General features: G+C 42.2%; 2 protein-coding genes across 3 annotated transcripts in view; one reads left to right on the top strand and one right to left on the bottom strand.

The window, feature by feature from the left end:
• The window catches only part of SRRD (SRR1 domain containing), a 31,737-nt gene extending 10,778 nt beyond the window's left edge, over nucleotides 1–20,959 (bottom strand). The window contains exons 1-5 of one of the 2 annotated variants that reach the window (XM_077461375.1): nucleotides 20,911–20,959; nucleotides 17,536–17,714; nucleotides 11,024–11,064; nucleotides 7,341–7,558; nucleotides 1,723–1,821 (exon numbers count right to left, since the gene is read on the bottom strand). In XM_077461375.1, the coding sequence (XP_077317501.1) occupies nucleotides 1,723–1,821; nucleotides 7,341–7,558; nucleotides 11,024–11,064; nucleotides 17,536–17,693 (516 nt within the window). In that variant the 5' untranslated portion in view covers nucleotides 17,694–17,714; nucleotides 20,911–20,959. The other variant, XM_077461376.1, reaches the window with a different exon arrangement.
• The window catches only part of HPS4 (HPS4 biogenesis of lysosomal organelles complex 3 subunit 2), a 51,824-nt gene continuing 45,869 nt past the window's right edge, over nucleotides 20,915–26,869 (top strand). The window contains exons 1-2 of the mRNA XM_077461374.1: nucleotides 20,915–21,062; nucleotides 23,745–23,819. The gene's annotated coding sequence lies outside the window, so the exon portion shown is untranslated. The remainder of the gene's footprint in view (nucleotides 21,063–23,744; nucleotides 23,820–26,869) is intronic.

Below are 26,869 nucleotides of genomic sequence, written 5' to 3'. Positions count from 1 at the left end.
CAGTACATAAAGCAAAATTTCAAAAAGAACAGTGACAATGTGCAAAACACAGAAGCCCATATGAAAAGCACAATTTCATTTATATTATTGGCTTTGAGTAACTGCACTTTCTGTATTGCTCATGATCTTATTAAACAGGCTCAATAAAATGTTACTGCCTATATCAGTGGTTGTCAACTTTTATGGACAAAAGGGCATCTACTGCGGCCCCTGAAAGGGGTACACATAATATTCAACCTATATAATTCTATAGAAGACTGTCAGAGACTGTAGACATATTACAAGAGATGGTCTGAGAATGGAGACATGATTCAGGAGATGTAGAATGGAAACCTGATTCAGGAGACTGAGGACATGTAACGTGTAACCGCTAAAGATCATTGTCATTAAAGTCCCTTTGCAAATCAATGCTCCAACACCCACTACTGGAGTGTCTGCAAAGGGCTAAAAGGCAAGTACCAAAGGGTCGCACGTGGCCCTCTGACCATAGGTTGGGCACAGGGGGCTTTAGGAATCCGCAAGTGAATAAATAAGGTATTGCAAATGTAATATGGGGGATGCATAGCTCAGGTAGATGCATTTTCAGTGAGTTCACAGCCAACAGGAACTTCAGTTTTAGGGTGTGGTAGCCTACTTTTATCAAAGATAACAAAATAAAAGTTCATACACACATGGATTGCCCCCCACAGGGGTTCCTCTCCAGTAGAAACACAATTAATGAAAAATGCCATGCCACCTGGCTCATAAGCCTTACTCGGCACTGGTTGTAGTACCATGCTGTACAGGCCCACTCCTGGCCTCTAGGAAGGGGTTCTCCTGAAACTCCAGGCTTTGTCACCCCTCTGAGACCCACGGTTTCCTCTAGTCCCTTGGACTGTCTCTCCCTGTTGTCTCAGCTATGGTCTCCTAGGCTCTCTTAGCTGGCCCAACTCTTGCCGCCCACTGACCTGGAACCTCTCCCACATGGCGTGCTGTCTCAAGGCTATTGCTTCAGTTCCTAAACAGGAGCACACTTCTCTCCTGGCTGCAGTAACTGCAACCCCTACTCTACTTCTCTAGGCTATGCTCAGATATGCCTTTAAAGAATGTGTGTACCTGGACACACACACAACCTGCAGAATTTCTGGAAAACCTGGACACAAGACTAAAGACTCTATCCCACCCAATTTGGAGTCTTCAAGTCTCCAGCCTCGATCCAGACTTACCAAATCCAGAGAAAATGTAAAACATAATTTTCTCTGCTCACAAAGCTTCTGCTGGAACTTATAACTAATGTCTGCAGATCAGTATGATAGCGAACAAAAGTAGCAAAATATTTGTCTTCTGGCATGTAGATCTTTTAGACTATTGAGAGGTCAATATACACGTATACAGTATATATATATATTTTTTTTATTCCAGACGCAATGCTGTACATTTTGGTTTTCCCTTTGCCAGTGGTGGAAGTAAATTATAAAACCAGATTTTTTGTTTAGAATCCCATTTATATTCTCTACCAGACATCCATGTACTGTATTTCTTTGCCTTTCTCTTTTACAGCCCCTAGGGGTTTATTTAACTAGATTGTGAAAATGGCAACTACATGCTGTAACTCATGTCAGTTAGTCTGTAATTTGTCTGATTGGTTGCCATGCAAATCGCAATTCTGTTTTTAAATAAATTCTATTCTGCTCTGCCAGCATTTCTTTCTTATATGAAATAAGTAGCACTTTATTAGCTTACCTCATTTTTGAAAATAACTTTTAAGTCCAATTCTTGAAGCACAGAAATCTCCAATGAGGAAAACACTGGATCAAATACATAGCACTGCTGATACGGAATCTGAACAAAAAAATAAATAAAAAATTTAGACCCAGATACTCTTAAATACATAAGCACATTAAACAATATACAGGCAGTCCCCAGGTTCTGTAGGTTTGTTCTTAAGCTGAATTTGTATGTATATTGGAACAGGTTGATTTTTTTAAGTGTAGGTCTAGCCAAAAAAAATATTTTTACGCTTTGGATAGCATAACATAACATTTGTTTTGCTGTATATGCCCCTGTTCAGAACATTTCATTTCACTTTCTTTTTTTGAACATTAGATTTCTATCGAAAATTTTTAAATAAGTATATTGATCGAGCATACGCAGATGCTTAAAAGCATATGTACCAAGTGATGCATGGTAAATACAATGAAGAGAAAAAAATAAAGGAATAGAGATTATGCAACACGACCATTTCAAATTTATAAACTGCAACACAAACCAATATATTAGTATTAGTAAAGTGCCACTGGGTCATGTTTTGCTATTTTGACCCAAACTCCACTCTATCCAGGGTTGCCAAACCTTCACGAATGTCGGGTATTTGTTCAGGCTAATGGCAAGGGCTTTTTCCTAAGAGAAATTAATTCTGACCAGGGAGAGAACTTCTGAAGGGTTAGGTGCTAAGAGGGATTTCCAGTGTCTGACAAGCATAGTTCTGGCCATCAAAAGAATATAGGTAATAATTGTACAATATTCTTTCGGCCATTGATCGGTGTCTAGATTTAATATCACTATGGCAGCATTAATGTGCCACAGTATTCCAGTGATTTCAGAGATAATAATAGATATCTTACGCCAAAAAAACTGGTTAAGCACTTGCAGGCCCTGAGTATATGGTACAGAAAGCCCACCTGCCTGCAGTTCCACCAACATATAGGTGAGCCGGTGGAGGAAAATTAGGATTTTGAGAAATTTGGGTTGTCGTGGAAACAAGGATTGGTGATAAAGATTTCCTCTGACCTCCTGTTGTCTTCCTCCTTTTGTAAGTATGAGTCATATGCAAGTCAGATGTATGTAACTCGGGGACTGCCTGTATATAGATGGCATGACTTCTTTTTTGAAAAACTTTTAATTGAAAGAGATCATACTGGAACTGATGCGAAATGTACCATAAAAATACAAATAAAACAAGACTGTAACACAATAAAACATGTTCTTTACCTGTCCAAAGCCCTAACTTGCTGTGTAAGGCCAGGAGGGTACCGAGCCTGAGTATACAATGTTTGTTATCACTAGCTACATCCCAAAAATTGGAACTCTGGTCTATTCCATCCTCCTCCCTCCCCCATCATCCCATAACATACATGTATTCACTCCACTTTTCTCCCCGATATCCTTTAAAATATACATTGTACAATAAGGCATTGGGGGTTTCTAAAACTGCAGAGTCCTCTGATCTAAACTTATCACTTGAATTTTTATATTGGCAAGCACACCTAAATGTGGAAGAACTGAAAGTCAATAGGGGTACCCACACTGCACTGTAGGATGTTTGGGTTGTGTCTAAGCTCTGGCTTGAAGCATTTGGCAGCCCCACCAACAGCCTATTCCCTTCCCTTTTGTGCTCAATTCTGCCATCAAGTATTGAACAGTGTTGGCCTTGTGTAAACTCCAAGTTGCAACAGGCAACTTCTGAGTGATGGAAATGTACCAACATTTCAGGAATCGGGGCAAGAATATAAAAATAAATGGTTTCAGTATTTGCAACTGAGGGCATTTATTGACCCAATAAAGACAATGATTAATAGACCATTAACCATATTTGAACAAATAGCAATAGATAAAGACAAAACAAATAAGAAATTAGCTAAGATATATAACCTATTACTCCCTGGTGGGGATATTAAAAAAATAGCAGGAATAAGAAAATGGGAGGAAGAAATGGGACAGGAGTTGACAGAGAAAGAATGGGAAGAGATATTTGAAGGAACATATAAAACACCCATAGCTATTAAGTATCAAGAAAAAAATTATAAAATTATATTAAGATGGTATAGGAGCCCAGTGCTTATGAATAGAATAAATAAAGAGAACTCTGAACTCTGTTGGAGGTGTAAGAATGAAAAGGGTACTCTAGAGCATATCTGGTACAGTTGTTGGAAGATAAAAATATTTTGGGGTAAGATAATAGAAATATATCAGAAGGTGACAGGTATAAGAATAAATCTTGATATAAAGACAGTATTATTCTCCCATACATTTGAAAAATTAAAACAAAAAGAGATGGAATTTTTGTACCAAATGACTACAGTGGCTAAAACCGTAATAGCACGTAAATGGAAAAAAGAAGAGGCGCCAACAATAATAGAGTGGAATTATGAGATGAGCGAAGTATGTTACATGGAAAAACAAATTAGACAAGAAGGATATGTAGATAAACAGATCTCAAAATATTGGAAAAAATGGGAGGAATTGAATACCTCGGGAAAAATGTGGGAATTTATGTAAGAAAGGGGAGGGGGATTGGATGGGGTAGTATTGATAAGATTTTGAATGTTTTATTATTATATATATATTTTTTTTCTTCCCTTTATTTATGGGAAATGTTTTATAATGAAGTGAAATTTGAATGTATGTCTTAAAAAATATAAAATAAAGAGAAATTTAAAACAAACAAGTTGCAACAGGCTGAGGACTATTCCCTGTCCATATGTGACAGCACTGGGTGCTTGAAAGGCCAATCATCAGTCACAAGTGCTGTTATGTAGGAGGATCAGAAGTGAGTCACATGATCCATTGTACCTGTACTGTAATTACAAGGTGTTTTCTCCTTTCTCCTGGAGGTGCACAGGTTGGAGGAGAAAGAAGGTAATGTAAGTATATGCAGACAGCATGGGCAGAACATAGGTTCAGCATAAAAACAGCTTCTTCAGTTTGACAACTATGCATTTCTTAAACTGTCCAAAAAACCACATGTTTCTTCTTAGTAAACAAGGAAACTGTGGGTATTCTGTACACTGTTTGTTACAAAGGGCTCTGAGGAAAAGGGGATCTCCCCTTGAAATGCATCAGCCATCTGGAAGGTACTACAGCGTGATCGGGTTGCACGGTGTCCATTGTGGATTCTGATATTTTATTATCCACTTGTTTGCGAGTATGTTTCTTTCCTTTTGATTTCAATAACTATCACTTGGGTAATGCACAAGTTTGGTGCGCTCTCTTTTAGTTATTTTACATTGTTACAAACACCACCCCTGCAGCATAAATTTAATTTAAAGTGGTTGTAAACCTCAGTTATGAAATCTGAACAAAGCACATATATCTGTAGTGTTTACTGATCTCTCTCCAAAGCTCTAATGCCATGTACACACTATCGAAGTTATCGTCGGAAAAATCTTGGATGGTTTTTCCGACAGAATTCCGCTGAAGCTAGGCTTGCATACACACGGTCACACAAAAGTTCTCTGACCGTCAAGAACGCGGTGACTTACAACACTACGACGAGCCGAGAAAATGAAGTTAAATGTTTCCGAGCATGCGAATTGTTACCAAGCACGCGTAGGAATTTTGCGCGCCAGAATTGCTACAGACAATCGAAATTTTTGATCGGAAAGATAGAGAACCTGCTCTCAATCTTTTGCTGGTGGGAATTCTGCCAGCAAAAGTCCGATGGAGCATACACACGGTCCCAATTTCCGACCAAAACTTTACATCGGACTTTTGCTGGCGGAATTTCCTATCGTATGTACGGGGCACAAGTGTAAGCATGAGTCACTTCTGAGAAATTTTCCAGACACACAAGATAAAATTTTGACAGGGAGGGAGCTCAGCACATAACTTGTCTATTCAAAACACAGCTCTGCATGTCTTCATTGTGGTGTCATGTGTGGAGGGGTGTCTGTTTCCTATAATTAGCTCTTACACAACGTATAAGAGCTCTAACTGCAGCTCTCTGCCCCTCCTCTCTGCTCCTGACAGATGAAGAAGGATTTTATCACAAATTTGCACTTTTGAAGTGTTGTAGGGATGAGAAGACTGCAGATAAACAAGTAAAACTTATGTAGGAGGATTTTCTTCATCTCTGTGTATCACCTGAGGCTATTTACTTCACTGGGTATATGAGAGAGTTTACAACCACTTTAATATACTTACAAACACTAAGCCATATGTAATGGGATGCAGATCAATGTCTATAAAGCTAAGAATGGTAAATATCTGTAATACAGGGTTGGACAAATACTGAATTCAGGAGCCAGCAGGATTTTTTGGAAACCAGCTTCATTGACAACAACTAGAGAAAAACTTTAAACGTTATAAGGAACATTGGCTACCTAGCTGCTGCCATTTGTCCAGCCCCACTGTAATGTTTGCTACAATCCATAACATGTATATACCCTGTTTCCCCTAAAATAAGACCTAGCGTGATTGTCGGTGTTGGCTGCAATATAAGCCCTACCACCCAAATAAGCCCTACTCTGTTTCCTCAAAAATAAGCCCTACCCTGAAAAGAAGACCTACAAGGACTTTAACTAGGGCTTATTTGGGGGTAGGGCTTTTATTGCAGCTATCACCGACAATCACACTAGGTCTTATTTTAGGGGAAACAGGGTAGTTGACCTGTTAGGAATTATTTATTCTCTGAAAAACTGGAGTTTCACTAATACTAGTTTGCAGTATGACATCTTTCCTTTAGACAAAGAAAAAATGTAGTCAACAAATGTATTTTATGGTAGAAGTTGACTATGCAAGTAATTCCTGAATCCAGCTTCACATAGCAAGCACAACCACCATGGGAAAGTGTGTTTAATAGGAAGTACTAACTTAAAGGTAATATAGAGAGGCCTTGTAGATATGTCCTTTCTTTATAATGGCCGGGACTAAAAAAAATCTGAAACATTGCATATAAAGATTTTAAATCCTTGTGGCTATGCATCATTGTTATGTTTTCTAGTTTCTGCTAATCACCTGTTTGAAAATGCCTGTTCGTAAGGCTCAGATATTTACACCGAATAAACACACACACACATTAATGTGCCCCCATCCCTCCATAAGAGGTTTCTTTCAGGGACAGAATATCTGAAATGAAACTGCAGTGCTCTGGGAATCCTTTGTCATGGGTGCACTCTCTGTATCAAATGTTAATTTGTAAACCAAGATTGTGTTTGTGTGTGTATATGAACATATATAAATTCTATGTTTCCAACAGCAACACAGACAAAAGTAAAAAACGTTTCAATGATTTTTTGAGTAGAGTAGGGGAAAGCTAAAACCATGTCAGATTTTTATTTGTGTTGCAGATTTCACTTCACTTCTGTCTGGTGAAATTGTTATCATCAGGATAGTAGGGGGAAATATTTCTAAACAGAGCCCTGACAGTTTTTTTTTTTAATCCTTCCCTAGGCTATCCAAAATTAAAACAAAAGAACACTTTGGACTCTAATTGTGATTACAGTGCATTAAGAGCGCTTTAACGTGCCAGTGAATTTTCACATATTTTACATGCTTTTGCTAGAGTGCAAAGCCAATTTAAACATCGCCAGTCCCTAATCCACACTACTTTGTGCTGTGTTCTCATTAGTTCAGACTTCTACCTTAAACTGCTTGAGGAATAGCAGTAAGAAAGCCAGCTGATGCCGAGCTATGACACATGAAGTGAAATTTCCCAGACCATAACAGACACATTCATAGTCTTGGAGACAACGGTGAGAAGGCACAGCTTCCTCAAGGCACTGATTTTTCATTAACTCTCCATTGTCACTGTCCTCTTTTGAAACTGCTGGAGCTAGATTTTGACATTTGTGAAAACAACCTGCGGGAAAGAAAGGTAATAATGTCACTGCAGTTGGAGCTGGCTTGTAAAAACTGTGTCAATAAATATTTGTTTTGCAACATTGCACTCTACAAAGGGCTTCACTTAGTTACATCATTTGCTTTTGCAATGTCATCTGGAATACAATTCGGAAAGTAAAGAAATCACAGATTTAAAATGACATTATTTCATTCAGATGAAAGCAGTTCATTTTAAGTTACAGAATCTTTCTCTAAAACAGTAAGGGCCAGTTAAGACCACAGAAACAAAGTCTGGATGAGTTTCTGCATGTGGGTTTTTGATGCGTTCCGACGCATTTTTGATTTTCTTTTCCCGCCCCCCCCCCCCCCACCCAAAGTTTTCTGGTTTTGTTTTGCTTTAATGCATTTTAGATGCGTTTTGTACTTTTTTCTTTCTTCCTCGCTGACTGCACTGGTATGAACTCTGCCATTGGAATACATATAATCGAATGTATAAAAAAATGCTAATGCACTCCACCTAGTGGTTAACTAGAGGACTAAATTAATAAAATTACATATACAGGAAGCAGCCAGCACAAAACGGTGATCTCAGCACCAAGAGTATGTGAATAAAATTAAATAAATAAATGCGGCGCTACCTAGAAATGCATAAAAATTGAAATGAAAATGTAATAACTAAATTAAAACTAAAGTGCAAATAAGATGCTATCCCACTAAAATATGAATGGTGAAATTACAAATACAACATATATAGTGCAATAAATATGAATCTGCATAGATAATCCAAATGAATGAAAATTCAAAAATGTGAAAATGAGTGAAAAAATTTTTAAATATCAGTCCAGTGGTTATGTGCAAAGGAATACAATACTATCAAGTGATTGTCCACAAAAACATGCACAAATAGCTTTAAACTTGCAAAAAACAAAGTCCATGCAAAATGTAGAAGTGATTGTCAGGGAAGGAGTTTGGTGTCGGACATACTACTTCCGGTTACGGCCGAAACCGGAAGTTCGCGTCTGCTGTATGTTTTGCTGTGTTCTTTCATGTAAGTGCGGATTTTTTCTTTATAATAAAATTGTTACTAGTTACTACACATGAAAGCCCCCTTTGTCTTCTTCCATTCCATACCTACTGGATACCTTGGAGCAATTGGGAGAATATTAACTGCTTATACACAGTGATATACAGTGATGCACTAACAGCGGTAGAACATTGAGGCTGGATGGATAAGGAGCCAGCAGCATTTCTGATTATATACAGCGCCTATTTGCCATTTATTGGAGGTGAGAGGCTGGGGGAAATAGGTGGTGCACACAATAGGCACTGAAGTTTGCAGTGGATTGTCACCTTTGGAAATCACTTCTACATTTTGCATGGACTTTGTTTTTTGCAAGTTTAAAGCTATTTGTGCATGTTTTTGTGGACAATCACTTGATAGTATTGTATTCCTTTGCACATAACCACTGGACTGATATTTAAACATTTTTTCACTCATTTTCACATTTTTGAATTTTCATTCATTTGGATTATCTATGCAGATTCATATTTATTGCACTATATATGTTGTATTTGTAATTTCACCATTCATATTTTAGTGGGATAGCATCTTATTTGCACTTTAGTTTTAATTTAGTTATTACATTTTCATTTCAATTTTTATGCATTTCTAGGTAGCGCCGCATTTATTTATTTAATTTTAATACATATAATCGACTGTCCATGTCTTTTTAATGCAGAAAAGAAAGTGCACTAGACTGCATCTGGTGTGAATCGGCCATTACTTCTAATAATATTGATTCTGGGCTATTACATCAGTCAATAATAATAATATATAACATATATATAATATATATATATATATATATATATATATATATATATATATATATATATATATATATATATATATATCCGCCAGTTCAACAGGCCTATATTTTCAGGGGTCCCGTACATTTACAATGTTCCTTTTTGCAAAACAGGAAGTATAATAAGGGCTCCTTTACACCAGGTTTGTTGAGCTGTGTTGCTCAGCATCAATGCTGATAAAAGGAGGCTCAAAACAAGGGCACATAGAAGAAAAATTTTATACGTGTCCTGCTCACACCAAAAGTTTGTTGGACTGCACTGCATAAAAATGTAGTATGTCTGCATTTTTTTGTTGCACATAAAAACAAATATCATAGCATGTTTTGCCTAGAGATGAATGAAGTGTAATTTTGTGACATTTCAATAAAGGTTGAAAAAAAAAAGAAGGAAAAAATAGAAACACTGCAATATGCAACACACTAAGTCCAAGAGCAATGTATTTGGATAATAAAACTAATACTGAAGTGTTAAGGGAGCATGACACTTCTATGTCCAGCAATGCCGTCTAAATAATAGGCCTACTTTTACATTTAAAAAACATCAGTATTATTTTAAATAATAAAGTGCAGTCAAAATAAGAAACACAAAAATCAGCACAAGGGACATAATTTACAGTCAGTACGATGTGTCCCTTGGGCTGATTCCTCTTCCGTTAGGTGAATCATGATCTTCTGGTGTGGTGGGGGGGGAACTGTGGGAGCTGTAACAGGATCTCCTCAAGAGTGCCTGACTATGTCTGCCCTTTTCCCCTAGCTCCTCTATTTATAAAAGCCAGAACCACAGCTTCTATTAATTAAATATGATCTATGAATGGAGGGGTGGACCTTTCAATCACCTGCCATTTCTCCATTCTTAGATAGTTTTTCATGCATGGAAGGCTTTGTCTCTATTTATTATTAGCAAACCTTTTCTAGGCTAAACATTAAAGAGGAAGTAAACCCTGATGAGTTTACTTCCTCTTTCATTCCCTGCAAAGGTAAAGCATAATGGACTACTATGCATCGCATAGTAGCCCATTATGTGTCACTTACCTGACACATGAGCCAGCGAAGTCACCGCTGTCCCCTGTAGTCTAGCGCATCCATCTTCTCGGGGGGTCTCGCTGCTCCGCCGCCGCCATTCGACGAAGCCGCGATGACGTCACTCCCGCACATGCGCACGGGAGCCGCCACTCGCGGCATATCGCCGTTGACCGCGGCGCGCTCATTGCGCCTGCGCGCCGTAGACAGCGGTGCCTGTCTTTCGGCAAATATCTTTCTTGGACCTACAGGTAAGCCTTAATCTAGGCTTACCTGTAGGTCAAAGTTGGTTGTAAGGGTTTACAACTACTTTAAGAAACAAATAAAATGCCATAAAAAGACTTGTGAGGACTAATGCTCTTTTGCTTATTTTCAATATTTTACTCAAAGAGAGAAAGCAGAACAGTTACCATATGCAAATATTTTAGGGTTTGAAATAAGTTTCAAGGGACCCTCTGTATACAATAATGTATAGCAGTTCACTGAAGATCTCTGCAAATTTGTTTCACTACCACTGCAGCCAAGCATATTTTTTCATTACTTCTTTAACTGGATTTATGTTTTGTAAAGGAGGACTTATAATACAATGTACTCACCTTGACAGGATTTCCAAAAGTCAGATATTCTTAGGTTTTCCCTATTGGATGAAAAACAAAAAAACACATTCACAGCTAATACTTTAAGAAATGCTGGCATAAAAAAAACATAAATATCATTCATAAAATATCACACTATTTTCAGTCAAAGGTATTGAAAGTCATTTTGATAAATGGACATATATAGCTCTCATATCTCCTCCATGTGCTGCAAAATGCATTTGATTTATGTATATGCACTAAATCAGTCACTGCAGCCAGATGTTATATCCAGGAATATTTTTTGCTGTGCTACACAAAATAAGACTTACATTACTCTTACTTTATATACTTCCTATGTGGTGGACTTTATAACCCTCGGCTGACCAAACATCACTATTCACCATTTAAATGGACAAAGCCTACCTACACAATGATTTTTCGTAGTGCACCAAAATCTACAGTTTGGTTGCCTCTAATCCAGGATATCTTCAGGACTTCCTTTTCTATGAACCTGGAAATTCCAAGTTTGTAACTCTGCCCACATACAAACCATTCAATGTATAAATGCATCTGATTATTTAGCAGCATACTGGCAATTTTTCCTTTACATAATTAGCCATTCACTGAAAGCCAGGCACAGTCCAACATAAACTAGAGAAGGTCCTACAACAGGGGTAGGCAACCTTGGGCCTCCAGCTGTGGTGAAACTACAAATCCCATCATGCCTCTGCCTCTAGGAGTCATGCCTGTGATTGTCAAGGTCTTGCAATGTCTCTTGGGACTTGTACTTTCAAAACAGCTGGAAGGCTGAGGTTGCCTACCCCTGTCCTACAACATAAACACACAAGTCAATTCATTCAGTTGCATTCTGTCTTTGTATATATCAATATTATCATTATTATAATTTTTTGGAAATAACCAAGCATCATCAGTGAAAAGAAGAACGGAGTCCTGGAAGAGATGGTATTGCCCCCAAAGAGTCCTGATCTCAACAATATTGAGTCTGTCTGGGATTACAAAAAAACACCAGCAACAGAAACAGCCTAAATCCACAGAAGAATTGTGGTCAGTTTCCTTGGTGTTTGGTATAACCTGCCTGCCCAGTTCATGCTTTTTCTTTTTTCTTTTTTCTTAAGGCAAAGAATAGATACACAAAATATTGATTTCATTTTTTTTTTTATTTCTGTTTATGCATTTTGAAGGTTAAAGCGGAACTAAAGGCAAAAAGTACCCACCTTGATTCCAGCTGTTCAACTCCACATGCTCCCTCGCTGACATCTTCTCCCCTGCTTCTTCCAGGTTCCGCCTTCAGAGGTATTGATTGGCTGACATCGGATGACATTAAACCTGTGCTTGTGTAAGAGTGTGGTCATCCTGTACATTCTACAGGGGATTGCAAATAGGCAGCTAGGTGTCTTTTATTGCAGAAGAGACATTGCGTGTCTCTTCTGCAAAAAAATAAAAATAAAAAGCCTGTTTGCAATGTTTTTTTTTCAACCCTAGTTCCACTTTAATTAATAAAAAATATTATTTGCAAAATGTATATATACAGTTGTGCTCATAAGTTTAAATACCCTGGCAGAATTTCTTGGCCATTTTTTAGAGAATGTGAATGAAAACACAAAAACATTTCTCTCACTCACGGTTAGTGTTTAGCTGAAGCCATTTATTATCAGTCAACTGTGTTTATTCTTTTTAAATCATAATCACAACAGAAACTACCCAAATGACCCTGATCAAAAGTTTACATGCCCTGGTGATTTTGGCCTGATAACATGCACGCAAGTTGACACAAAGGGGTTTGAATGGCTTTTAATGGTAACCATCCTCACCTGTGATCTGTTTACTTGTAATTAGTGTGTGTGTAAAAGGCCAATGAGTTTCTGGACTCCTCACAGACCCTTGCATCTTTCATCCAGTGCTGCACTGGCGTTTCTGGATTCTGAGTTATGGGGAAAGCAAAAGAATTGTCAAAGGATCTGCGGGAAAAGGTAGTTGAACTGTATAAAACAGGAAAGGGATATAAAAATATATCCAAGAAATTGAGAACGCCAATCAGCAGTGTTCAAACTCTAATCAAGAAGTGGAAAATTAGGGGTTCTGTAGAATCCAAACTATGGTCAGGCAAACCAACTAAAATTTCAGCCACAACTGCCAGGAAAATTGTTCGGGATGCAAAGAGAAACCCACAAATAACTTCAGGTGAAATACAGGACTCTATGAAAACATGTAGTGTGACTGTTTCGAGATGCACAGTAAGGAGGCACTTGAAGAAAGATGGGCTGCATGATCGAGTCGCAAGAAGAAAGACATTACTACGCAAATGCCACAAAGTATCCTTCTTACAATACACCAAACAGCACAGAGACAAGCCTCAAACCTTCTGGCACAAAGTCATTTGGAGTGATGAGACCAAAGTTGAGCTTTTTGGCCACAACCAAAAACACTACAAGGCCTATGATGAAAGGTAGGAAGGTGGATCGCTGATGGTTTGATAATGTGTGAGCTACAAAGGCACAGGAAATTTGGTCAGAATTGATGACAAGATGAATGCAGTATGTTATCAAAAAATACTGGAGGAACATTTTGCATTCATCAGCCAGGAAGCTGGACATGGGAGTTACTTGGACATTCCAACATGACAATGATCCAAAACACAAGGCCAAGTCGATCTGTCATTGGCTGTAGCAGAATAAAGTGAAGGTTCTGGAGTGTCCATCTCAGTCTCCTGACCTCAATATCATTGAGCCACTCTGGGGAGATCTCAAACGTGCAGTTCATACAAGACAGCCCAAGAATTTACAGGAACTGGAGGCTTTTTGGCAAGAGGAATGGTCAGCTTTACCATATGAGAAGATAAAGAGTCTCATCCACAAATACCACGACAGACTTCAAGCTGTCATTGATGTTAAAGGGGGCAAGACATGGTATTAAGAACTGGGGTATGTAAACTTTTGATCAGGGTCATTTGGGTAGTTTCTGTTGCCATTATGATTTAAAAAGAGTAAAACACAGTAGATTGATATAAATGGCTTCAGCTGAACACTAACCATGAGTGAAAGAAAAGTTTTTGTGTTATCATTCATATTCTCTGAAAAATGGCCAAGAAATCATAAATTCTGCCAGGGTATGTAAACTTATGAGCACAAATGTGTGTGTGTGTGTGTGTATATATATATATATTATATATATATATATATATATGGCTCGAAAAACCCAGGCGCCAGGTCGCCAATGAGACCAGAAATCGCAACCTGGCGCCTAAGCTACCACCAGCCCACTCACTATTGATGCCCCAGACATGCAGCAGCATTATTACTGACTGCCGTCCTCCTCCCTCCTCCACACTCAGCAGCCCCGCGCTACGTGTGTGAAACTGACAAGCAATGGAGAGAGGAGGATCTGTCAGATTTCAGCTGGATGTTGGGGTTGGCGGGACCCAGCAGCTATCAAACACCAGCCAATGGAATCTGGGCGGGCCGCTACGTGTATGTGGCCCTGCTCCTTTTCTTAAGCAGCCCAATCGTTGGCCGGTGTTTGATAGCTGTTGAGTCCCGCCCACCCGGGACCCGCCCACCCTGACATCAAGCTCAAATCTGACATATCCGCCTCTCTGTTACTTGTCAGTTTCACACCCCGGCTGGGTACCTCCCATTCCGACATTAAGCTCAATTCTGAGTGCTCCATGTGAAACCTGCCAGTGCCACCTGCCAGCGCCAACCAGTGGCATGTGCCAGTGCCAACGCCAATCAGTGCCACCGCCAATCAGTGCCACCTGCCAGTGTCAGTGCCACCTGCTAGTGCCAACTAGTGCCACCGCCAATCAATACCACCTGCAACCACCAACCAGTGCCACCGCTAATCAGTGCCACCTACCAGTGCCACCTGCCAGTGACAATCAGTGCCACCTGCCACTACCAATCAGTGCCATCTACCAGTGCCAACCAGTGCCACCTGCCACCGCCAATCAATGCCACCTGCCACCGCCAATCAGTGCCACCACCAACCAGTGCCACCTGCCAGTGCCAACCAGTGCCACCTGCCACTACCAGTGCAACCTGCCACCACCAACCAGTGCCACCTGCCACCACCAACCAGTGCCACCTGCCAGTGCCACCACGAATCAGTGCCACCGCCAATCAGTGCCAACTATTGCCACCACCAACCAGTGCCACCTGCCAACACCAACCAGTGCCACCACCAATCAGTGCCATCTGCCAGTGACAACTAGTGCCACCGCCAACCAGGGCCACCTGCCACTTCCAAACCAGTGCCACCTGCCAATCAGTGCCACGTGCCAGTGCCACCTGCCAGTGCCAATAGTGCCACCTGCCAGTTCCAAAGAAGTGTCACCTGCCAGTGTCACCTGCCAATGCCAACCAGTGTCACCTGCCAATGCTATTTGGCAGTTCAACGTGCCTGCCAGTGCCACCTGCCACCGCCAATCAGTGCCACCTGCCAGTGCCAACCAGTGCCACTGCCAATCAGTGCCACCTGCCATTACCAGTCAGTGCCACCTGCCAGTGCCACCGCCAATCAGTGCCAACTAGTGCCACTGCCAACCAGTGCCACCTGCCAACACCAACCAGTGCCACCACCAATCAGTGCCATCTGCCAGTGACAACTAGTGCCACCGCCAACCAGGGCCACCTGCCATCACCAACCAGGGCCACCTGCCACTTCCAAACCAGTGCCACCTGCCAATCAGTGCCACCACCAGTGCCAATAGTGCCACCTGCCAGTTCCAAACCAGTGTCACCTGCCAGTTCCAACCAGTGTCACCTGCCAATGGCAACCAGTGTCACCTGCTGGTGCCATCTGACAGTTCCACGTGCCTGCCAGTGGCATCCAGTGCCACCTGCCAGTTCCATCTGTTGCCAGCCTTACTCTTTCTGGTCATCCCATAACCCTGATGTAACAGCGTTTCAATGGAGTTATTGACTGGGTGCTTCATTGTGAGTTAGGGATAGGGGGTGAAAATGAGTGGCCTTACCCCGGGAGCTGACAATCCATACCACTCTAAAAAGAAAAACTGGCTCCTAACTTTTTTAACTGGCTCCTAAATTCAAAGCAAATTTGTCAACCCCTGTATATATATATATGCACACTAAATATTAATTTCATTATTGTTCAGAGCATTCTGACTGTTCAATATTTTTTCACAACCGCCTACATTTTGCACAGTACAGTGTATATATTTACAGTATATTTATTTTAGTTATTTATATAGTGCCATCAATTTATGCAGCGATTTACATATACATTGTATAATCACATTATATAGATATCCACAAAATTTGTGGTTACAGCACTCTGAAAATTTATTTTACAAGATCAAATACCAGCTTTTCATGCAAGTACAAAAGTCTGCCCTTTCTAAGGTTCACGACACAGAATAAAAGAAGTTACATTATACACAGTATAAAAAGAAGTAACAATTTAGTATTAACAAAGTTTCTGGTTCCAGTTTGTATGCTGTATAATATACTATGTAAAATATTACTACTTTTATTCAGTGTTTCTGACCTGAGAAAGTCCAGACTTTGCCCCAAAGATTGTACTTGAATAAAATGCTGTTTCTTGACCTTGTGTAATAAATTTACAGAATGCTGCAACCACAAGTTTTCCTATATACAGCAGTTGTTCTGCTGAGGTCAGTCCTGTTGCAAGAGCACCAACTACTAACATTGCTGTGTGGTTCTTGCATACATCCTTATTTTATATACACTATATTAGCAAAAGTATTGGGACACCTGCCTTTACACGCAGATGAAATTTAATGCCATCCCAATGTTAGTCCGTAGGGTTCAATATTCATTTGGCCCTCCCTTTGCAACTATTACAACTTCAACTCTTCTGAGAAGGCTGTCCACAAGGTTTAGGAGTGTGTATATGGGAATGTTTGACCGTTATTCCAGAAGCGCATTTGTGAGGTCAGGCACTGATGTGGAAAAGAAGGCCTGGCTCGCAGTCTCCGCTCTAATTCATCCCAAAGGTAACCTGTCGTGTTGAGGTCAGGACACTGTGCAGTCCAGTCAAGTTCCTCCACCCCAAACTTGCTCATCCATGTCTTTATGGACCTTGCTTTGTGCACTAGTACAAATCATTTGGTGGAGGGGGGTTATGATAAGAGGTTTTATTTCAGGGGTTACGTGAAGGACTAACAAGTCATGTGACACTGGGGAGGGAAAATGGCTAATTGGGCCCAATTTGGACATTTTCACTTAGGGGTGTACTTACTAAATATTACGTTTGTTGCCAGAGGTTAAGACATTAATGGCTTTCTGTTAAGTTATTTTGAGGGGACAGCAAATTTACACTGTTATACAAGCTGTACACGCACTACTTTACATTGTAGCAACGTGTAATTTCTTCAGTGTTGTCACATGAAAAGATACAATAAAATATTTACAAAGATGTGACATACTGTATATATATCTATATATATATATATATATCTATATATATATATATATATATATATATATATACATACACACACACAAACACACATATACAGGGTTACTCACATGGTGTCCATAATTTTTTTAGTAACATCTTTAACATTTACACCCAGATGCAGCTCTTGTGAAGATCTTTCAGCTTTACAAAGTGAGTTTCCTTTAATCTGCTGTGACTTCTTGCCTGCCTTCCTCTTGCTTACCACCTGCCAAGCATCTGACTCCATGCCAGGGAACAGCAAAGACACCTAAAGAGAGCAAAAAGTTGACATGAGAAAAAAAAAAAAAAAAGTCTGAAAAATGTTTTTACTATTACTGACAAAAATAGCAAGAAATTGACCAGTACCACATTTTGTTTAAAGGGGGAAATTAAATTAGTTTTCTATGTTAAAGGAGAACTCCAGACAGAGAGACTTTCTCATTTCTATTGTGTTTAAAAAAAAAAAAAGGAGCTGTCTGCATGGAGTTCCTTTTTTTAACCTTAACAGCTGCAACATGTGAACTATACATAGCACTTATACACAGCTCACCGTCACCAGCATATACCAGAGAACAAACACTCTGCTGCTGGGTCCTGCCATCTTTCACCTTAAACAGCATAGAAAAGTTACAGCAAGGGCATGAAATACAGAAAGGACACCAAAGACAATGCTACCATTCCCGTGAACCTCATGTGTCACTACAAGACACTGATTATTGAAAAAGTAGAGGGTGAAGGGAAGAGGGAAAGGGATAATGAGAGAGGAAGGAGGACGGGGGGCAAGGGAAGAGAGAATGAGAGGGAAGAGGGGAAAAGGGAGAAGAAAAAGGAGGGGAAGAGGGTAGAGGAGACAACAGGGAGAGGGAAAAGAGGAAGAGGGAAGTGGAGATGGAAGGGAACAGAAGAAAAGGGGGTGTTGAGGGGGAAAGGGAGAGGGGAAAGGAAGAAGAGGAAATTATGAGTGTGAAAGGGAGAGGAAAAAGGCAGGAAAGATGAGAAGGGAAGGTGAAGGAAGAGGAAAGAGAAGAGGGGAATAAGAAAGGGAAGAGGAAATGATGAGGGGAAGAGGAGGGGGGAGTGGGGAGGGACGATGAGAGGGGATGGTGAGGGGAGACTAAAGAGGAGGGGAAGAAGAAAGGGACAACCAGAGGGAAAGACTGGATGGAAAAGGAGAAGAAAGGAGGGAAGAGAAGAAAGGGAGAGGGCAGAAGGAAAAGGAGAAGGTGAGGGGGAAAGGTAGATAGGAGGAGAAGGCGGTGAGGAGGGGAAGAAAAAAGGGATGATTGGAGGGGAAGATTAGATAAAAAAAAAGTTGAGAGAGAAGGAGAAGAAGGCGAGGTGGAAGGGGAGAGAGGAAGAGAAGGCGAGGAGGAAGGGGAGAGAGGAAGAGAAGAAGGCGGGGGGAAGGGGAGAGAGGAAGAGAAGGCGAGGAGGAAGGGGAGAGAGGAAGAGAAGAAGGCGAGGGGGAAGGGGAGAGAGGAAGAGAAGAAGGCGAGGGGGAAGGGGAGAGAGGAAGAGAAGAAGGCGAGGGGGAAGGGGAGAGAGGAAGAGAAGAGGGCGAGGGGGAAGGGGAGAGAGGAAGAGAAGAAGGCGAGGGGGAAGGGGAGAGAGGAAGAGAAGAAGGCGAGGGGGAAGGGGAGAGAGGAAGAGAAGAAGGCGAGGGGGAAGGGGAGAGAGGAAGGCGAGGGGGAAGGGGAGAGAGGAAGAGAAGAAGGCGAGGGGGAAGGGGAGAGAGGAAGAGAAGAAGGCGAGGAGGAAGGGGAGAGAGGAAGAGAAGGCGAGGAGGAAGGGGAGAGAGGAAGAGAAGAAGGCGAGGGGGAAGGGGAGAGAGGAAGAGAAGAAGGCGAGGGGGAAGGGGAGAGAGGAAGAGAAGAAGGCGAGGGGGAAGGGGAGAGAGGAAGAGAAGAAGGCGAGGGGGAAGGGGAGAGAGGAAGAGAAGAAGGCGAGGGGGAAGGGGAGAGAGGAAGAGAAGAAGGCGAGGGGGAAGGGGAGAGAGGAAGAGAAGAAGGCGAGGGGGAAGGGGAGAGAGGAAGGCGAGGGGGAAGGGGAGAGAGGAAGAGAAGAAGGCGAGGGGGAAGGGGAGAGAGGAAGGCGAGGGGGAAGGGGAGAGAGGAAGAGAAGAAGGCGAGGGGGAAGGGGAGAGAGGAAGAGAAGAAGGCGAGGAGGAAGGGGAGAGAGGAAGAGAAGGCGAGGAGGAAGGGGAGAGAGGAAGAGAAGAAGGCGAGGGGGAAGGGGAGAGAGGAAGAGAAGAAGGCGAGGGGGAAGGGGAGAGAGGAAGAGAAGAAGGCGAGGGGGAAGGGGAGAGAGGAAGAGAAGAAGGCGAGGGGGAAGGGGAGAGAGGAAGAGAAGAAGGCGAGGGGGAAGGGGAGAGAGGAAGAGAAGAAGGCGAGGGGGAAGGGGAGAGAGGAAGAGAAGAAGGCGAGGGGGAAGGGGAGAGAGGAAGAGAAGAAGGCGAGGGGGAAGGGGAGAGAGGAAGAGAAGAAGGCGAGGGGGAAGGGGAGAGAGGAAGAGAAGAAGGCGAGGGGGAAGGGGAGAGAGGAAGAGAAGAAGGCGAGGGGGAAGGGGAGAGAGGAAGAGAAGAAGGCGAGGGGGAAGGGGAGAGAGGAAGAGAAGAAGGCGAGGGGGAAGGGGAGAGAGGAAGGCGAGGGGGAAGGGGAGAGAGGAAGAGAAGAAGGCGAGGGGGAAGGGGAGAGAGGAAGAGAAGAAGGCGAGGGGGAAGGGGAGAGAGGAAGAGAAGAAGGGGAGGGGGAAGGGGAGAGAGGAAGAGAAGAAGGCGAGGGGGAAGGGGAGAGAGGAAGAGAAGAAGGCGAGGGGGAAGGGGAGAGAGGAAGAGAAGAAGGCGAGGGGGAAGGGGAGAGAGGAAGAGAAGAAGGCGAGGGGGAAGGGGAGAGAGGAAGAGAAGAAGGCGAGGGGGAAGGGGAGAGAGGAAGAGAAGAAGGCGAGGGGGAAGGGGAGAGAGGAAGAGAAGAAGGCGAGGGGGAAGGGGAGAGAGGAAGAGAAGGCGGGGGAAAGGGAGAGATGAAGAGGAGTAAGAAGAAGGGGAGATGTGAATATGAGGGGCAAAGAGGAGGTAGAAAATAAGGAGGGAAGAGAACATGAGGTGGAAGGGGAGAGGTGAATAGGCAGAAGAAAAGGTGTGAGATGTTCTATGTACACACATGTATAACCCACTGCTCAGCTTTATATTGGTCGCTAATCTCCCTGACTAGATGTGTATGCACACTAATGCCATTTGCACGGAGCTCTCAGGCCCCTCCATATGCGGACTGTCCTGTATATTGTGGTACAGTACACGGCATGTGTGTGGAGTGGAAGAAGCATCACGTACTCTCTAGCTCCGTCCTCATGTACAGGTATTAGAGGAAGATCGTCTATATATACGGATGGGGGAAGGATTGCCAGTCGGGATATTCCGGGGATTATTGAATGGGTCAGTCTTGCGTCTCATGAGACCGCTCACTCACCTCTGCGTTCCAACACCAGGCAAAGCGGAAGAGTATGTGCGTCCCAAGCCTCGCTCCTCCCCCTGACGTGTTTGTGGTGCGCCGTGTGTTTGGAAAGTGAGAAGGAAGCGGTGAATGTAGAAAGTGCCTGTCTGAGGATAGAAGAAGAGCAGGTAGGGAGGAGCGGGCTGCTGCCTCTGTATGGACCTGTCATTGTACGAACCAGAAGAATATGTGCTGTGTGTTATTGTAGAAGAGTTAGGACAAGTTTTCGGTGGATGTCTATGCTGGGACTTGTGCTTACACTGCAGCTGGAGATTCGCACAGTTGGATTATACAGGGAGGCAGACACCACTGTGAGAAGAGGACACCCTCCCCCCAACAAGTCTCTTTCCAATGTCTGATCTCTGGGCACACATTTGTGTTAGTGTTGGAGAATGACCCTGGTCACTGACACAATGAATTGCTTGCTTACAGTCATTAGTATTCATATAATGTCATTACGATGACTGCCAACAAATAAGGGTCCATTCACACCCACCAGATGCATCGAGCAGCCTTGCCCTATGCACTGACAATGTAAAAAGCCTGTTTTCTTCCTATGCCGTTCTTTGGTGTCATGCAATCCACAAATTGCATTGCTCTGCAACCAGTAAACCTTAAAGTGGAACTATATTCCCCTCCAGTCCAGCAATGCGATATCCCTGAACTCCCTGCCTGCCTCTGACATCCAGGTCTTGATTGCTGGATGCATTCATTGGCCAGGCTGAGATAACATCACTCCAGCGCATGCATGGGGAGTTCAGCATAGCCAGATGTGCACAATGAGCTGCATGTGCACAACTCCATATACAGGGAGGTAGATAATAAAGCAGGTCTTGCCTGCATTCAAAAATCCTGCCTGTTTGCCCATTTGTAATATATGTTTTATAAAGTTCCACGTTAATGTCATTTCAATTGAGTTTGCACCAAAAAAGAGCAAACTGCAATCTGTTTTCAGTGCGGCGGTTGCCTTCCAACACACCGCAGCAGTAGTTGTGTGCTGGTGTAAATGGGAACTTTAAAGTGGTTGTAAACCTCTACGTTTACCCAGTGTAGTGACTGGCCTCAGGTGATACATAGAGATGAAACAAACCCTGCTACATAAGTTGTACCTGTTTATCTGCAGCTATTTGTCCTGTACATTGTTGTAAAACTCAAAAGGATTTTTCACAGAGTCACAAATCAGGGAGCTGCTGTTACACACTGTACAAGAGCTCTAAGAGCTGATTGGAGGGAAGGGACACACCCCTTTTGCACAGGAACAGAACTGAAGCTGTCATTTAGTTGGAGGACCCACCCCTGTCACCTTTTTAGCTCTTGGTGTCAGGAGAACTTGTCAGAAGGGATTCAAAGATGAAAGCAACTAGACAGCTAAAATAAATTACATTTAGTGCTTTGGAGAGAAGCAAGTAAGCACTATAGAAATATGTGCTTTGTTCAGATTGATGTCTGTGGTTTACAACCACTTTAATCTCCCAGTAGGCATTAAATAGCTTAAAAGGTGAAGTATAGCCAAAGATATTTTGGCTATACTTCTGGGGATCAGAGGAGTGCAGTTCATTCTGCACTCCTATGGCCCGTTTGCAGCCGACAGTGGGCAAGATTCTGAGCGTATGGTCGGGATCCACATAGAAGCCTGGACCACCACCTGACTTAGTCTCTCAGTAACCTGCCGAGAGCCTGAGCCAGCCCCCACTCCACAGCCTGACACTCCAGTGAGCACTGGAGGGGACAGCAGACAGCCACTGACTGATAGTCCCAGCTCTCTTCTCAGAGGGGGGAGGTATTGAGTGATCAGCGGCGTTTGAGCGCTCAGTTCTCACTGCAGAGCTGGCAGGGGACAGATGCAGCATCACACTAGATAGATAGATAGATAGATAGATAGATAGATATATATCTATCTATCTCTATCTCTTTTTTTCAAAGGCCATACTCTTTTTTTTTTTTTTTTTTTTTTTTTTTTTTTTTTTTTTTTTTTTTTTATATATATATTATTGATTTAACACTGTCATTAACCTTTCTCTGTGCTGTTCAAAGCAAAAAAAAAAAAAAAGCTTTGAGTTCTACATGCATATTTAGGGCCCGTTTTGTTCTGTGTATTATGATAACGCTGCAGTAGTGCACTACAACATAGCACACAAATGGCTCACATCTACAACGCAAGTGTGTTGTGTAGGGTGTTCATTCACAATGCACTGTACCAAGTAGATGGCTTGCCATGTGTTTTATGTTTGTATTATGGCAGTGTGAATGGGCCCTCAGTCTTGTAAGGAAGGACTTTTGTACAAGTTAAATCGAATGACTCTGCTCGGTTTGAATGTGGCTGGGGTCATTGGTTTTATTATCTAATTAGGTCAATGATGTTGTTGTGGTTGGCTTCCTCCATCTTCTCCTAATTATCCAATGTGTAGCCACTGACCATTATAACGCAAGCAGCTGATTTGTTCATCTGATGTCGTAGTAAGTGTTGGACATGCGGTCAATACCTTAATAAAATTCTGTATGAAAAAGCTAGGACAGAGAAAACACAAGGGGTGATTTACTAAGGGGAAGATCTTCACTGAAAAAGTGTGAAAAGCAAATTGCTGTTGGTCATGAATACTCAGTCACATGCAGATGCTTGCGTTATGGTTAGATAATTGAAGCGAATACCAGTCACTAGACTGATGCTTGCTTGCCACCTAATGGTCTGTTTGTAATATTACAGGCTGAGTGGGAATGAGGAGGAGGAGGAGGAGGAGGAATCATGGGAATTGTGTCTTGTGATCATTGATGTGATCTTGAGTTATCTTCTCTTCCTTTGTTGTTTCCAGGCTGACCGGTTTGGGTGGATCGTTACAAAGTGAAGGAAATCCTGTGAAGGCAGCTGTGATCACCTATTGTGTGAGGTTGGTGCAGTATATGAACTGAATTTTGGATGCCGACAGACTTGTAAAGGGGGGCAGTCTGATCACATGGGATCACTTTCTGCATGGATGGATGGATGGATGGATGGGGGGTAGCAGAATCTCATGTAAAGTTCTGTTTTAACTTACTATGAGGACACAGCACAGGTATATATTGGATGATGGCGGCAGTACTTTCAGGATAACAGTCTCTTTTGGGTGGTATGAGACCCTGTGATAGCAGTCCACAGATTTCTGATTTCTATGGGTTTGCAGAGAGCAGTATTATTTGTGTAGCTAAAGAAAATCTGATCAATTCATGTCTGTTTAATTAAAAAATATATATATATTCTTTAATCTATGAAAGTTAATAGAGTGGTTATAGTTGCTGATCACAATATCTATTCTGTTTTCTGTTTATAAATGCAGTTCTACTTTACGGCCCCTTTCAATGAATGCATTTATTGTGTTGGGCAGATGCGTTGACATGCGTGTTGACGTGTTTTTTATGCATTTTTAAATTTAGAGTTCAGAGTTGATAAAGTTAAGGTGGCCATTGCTGGATAAGATTTTTGACTGGTTCAGCAGGGACCAGACAAATTTCGATCCATGTGTGCCACTGTAGTTGAACTGAAGTTGATCTGTCGATTGACTCCTGTTCGACCGCCCTGTTGGAAAAAAGCCGCTTGATCATCTTTGATCTGTGTATTCTGACAGCATTGGAGTCCCCCCACTGTCAGAATACTATAGCGCAGCAAGGAGGATTTGCGGTGGATGGGGGTGGGGGGGGGTCGATTTGTATTTTTCGCTCAGCCCGGTGGCTAAACGACAAAAGAAACCTGAACACCTGTATGGCTGGCTTTAACAGCCATTGACCCGGCTTGTTAATACCTGTTGCCAATGTATCAAAACGTGTGTTTTGATTTGCTGCAGTTGACCTCTATAGGCCTTGCAACTTACTAAAATGGAGTAGGGAAAATTTTTTATTATGGGTTGAACCCATGTATTTTAGCCCATTGTAACATGCAACAGTGTGATTGGGTCCTCTGGAGCCTCTGCGCATTTTTCTGTTTTCACACAGCAAAACTCATATGTCAAATACTAATTCATTATTTTCTTTGGAGCTGCTTCACATCTGTACATTGTAGTTTAGGTCCCTTTCACACATGAGTCATTTGCAGCATGTTTCCAGAAGTACTTTAAGCCCAGGTTCACACTGAGCTGCGAGAATGAAGCCACACGAGTTCAGCTGACCGCGCACGATTTCACTCCTGCATGTTAGTGCCAGTTTAGTGGCGATTTCGCAGACATCTGTGCGGGTTTCTGCACAGATGTCATTAGAAATCCCACCCCGAAATCGCAAAAAGTAGTACAGAAACTACTTTTTGAAATCGGTGCATTGCCGCAAATGCAGCGTCGCACCGATTAGGACGGTGCCATTGCTGCTGATTTGATATGTCAAAACGCATCAATGTGAACCAGGGCTAAAGGATAAGTTCACCTTCGGTAACATGTTCCATGGTCCACTCGTTTTTTAGGGTGTAACGTGTTTCTGCTTCTGAATTTTCATGCCTAACAATGGTAGTAACGTGCTTTTAATTAGCCTAAACAAAAATGTTCCCAAAACTGCGTGTACAAACACATTTAAAAAAAAAAAAAAAAAAAAAAGGGCATAAAATGAACGAAAAAGACAGTGCTCAAAGTTGAACCTAGCCTTAGTAGGAAGAGGAGTCTATATGGGTCTCTGAGTTCTAGAATATAGAGGCTATTAAAGGGTTTAAATGGTCACTTTCATGCTTTCTCTCCATTTTTAACAATTTTGAACTTTTTTATGTAATTATCAAACAAATATTTTAATTCACTACTTTGAGATTACACCATTTCTATACATCTTTTTGTATGCACGCTTCATTTGTGAAGTGCTGAATTCAGATGTTTGATTAAAAAAAAGATTGGTAGATTAGTATGCCACTAGAAAAATTGCTCCTATGGATATGTTGCCCACCTACCTCCTGCCATTTCCCATAGATTAATGAAGCAATCACTCACGATGAAAGACCAGTTAGACACTCCCACAACCTCTAAAGCTCAACTTTGGGAAAAGTGAAAAATCTTCCTTTTGTAATAGGGCTGCACCTGGACTGCAAGGGTTTAGTGCTAGGCCTATGGAACAGGAAAGGCAGTTTTAATTATCTGATCCTCCGCTCCACCGGCAGATGATGCTCCTCTACACTTAGGCCCTGGACTGTCCCTTAGCGTCTTCCCATCTAATGAAGGGCTGTGGTCCCTGCATCTGTCCAAATGCATCCAACTGCTGATCTATAGAGGGACTGCTTTTCCTTGTCCCCTAGATGCAAAAGAGCATCCAACCCTTGCAGTGTGGGGGCAGCCACAATAAAAGAGAAGATCTTTAAATTCCCCTGTAAAATTTTTGGCAGTTCACTTTACCTTCGCTCTCTCTAGCAGTGTATACTTACCTTTACTTCTCTTACCCTTCCACGTGAGAGACGTAACTGGGTAGGAAGGGAAGATCTGTGTAAGCTATAAGTTACTGGAATCATAGCTTGCATGGGTCTATGGCCTCCCTTGTTAAAGCTCTGTCACAAAGGAGTGCATCACATCTCCATACTTGGAAGATTTGAGTATTTCCTTTTGGCTCCCAGCTGTAAATGGCACACTATGGCATGCCGCTGCTAATGGCCATAGTGTGCCTGCGCGCTGCTGTCTACGGCGCATGCCGTAGACAGCAGTGCCTGTCTTTTAGTAAATGTCTCCTAAACCGTGTAGGTTTAGGAGATATTTCTTGGACCTACAGGTAAGCCTTAATCTAGGCTTACCTGTAGGTCAAAGTGGTTTGTAAGGGTTTACAACCACTTTAAGGCTGCTTTCACACTGAGGTGCCTTATAGGCGCTATAGCGCCTGTAAAGCGCGCCTCCTGTCTCTCCAGTGTGAAAGCCTGAGTACTTTTACACTGGAGCGGTGCGCTGGCAGGATGCTAAAAAAGTCCTGCAAGCAGCATCTTTTGAGGAGCTGTATGAGCGGTGTAGACGCT

This window comes from Lithobates pipiens, unplaced genomic scaffold, assembly GCF_037356315.1.
Source record: "Lithobates pipiens isolate NorthernLeopardFrog02 unplaced genomic scaffold, aLitPip1_a1.2 Scaffold_3, whole genome shotgun sequence".
Taxonomy (NCBI): domain Eukaryota; kingdom Metazoa; phylum Chordata; class Amphibia; order Anura; family Ranidae; genus Lithobates; species Lithobates pipiens.
This window is presented reverse-complemented; position numbering and strand designations above follow the sequence as displayed.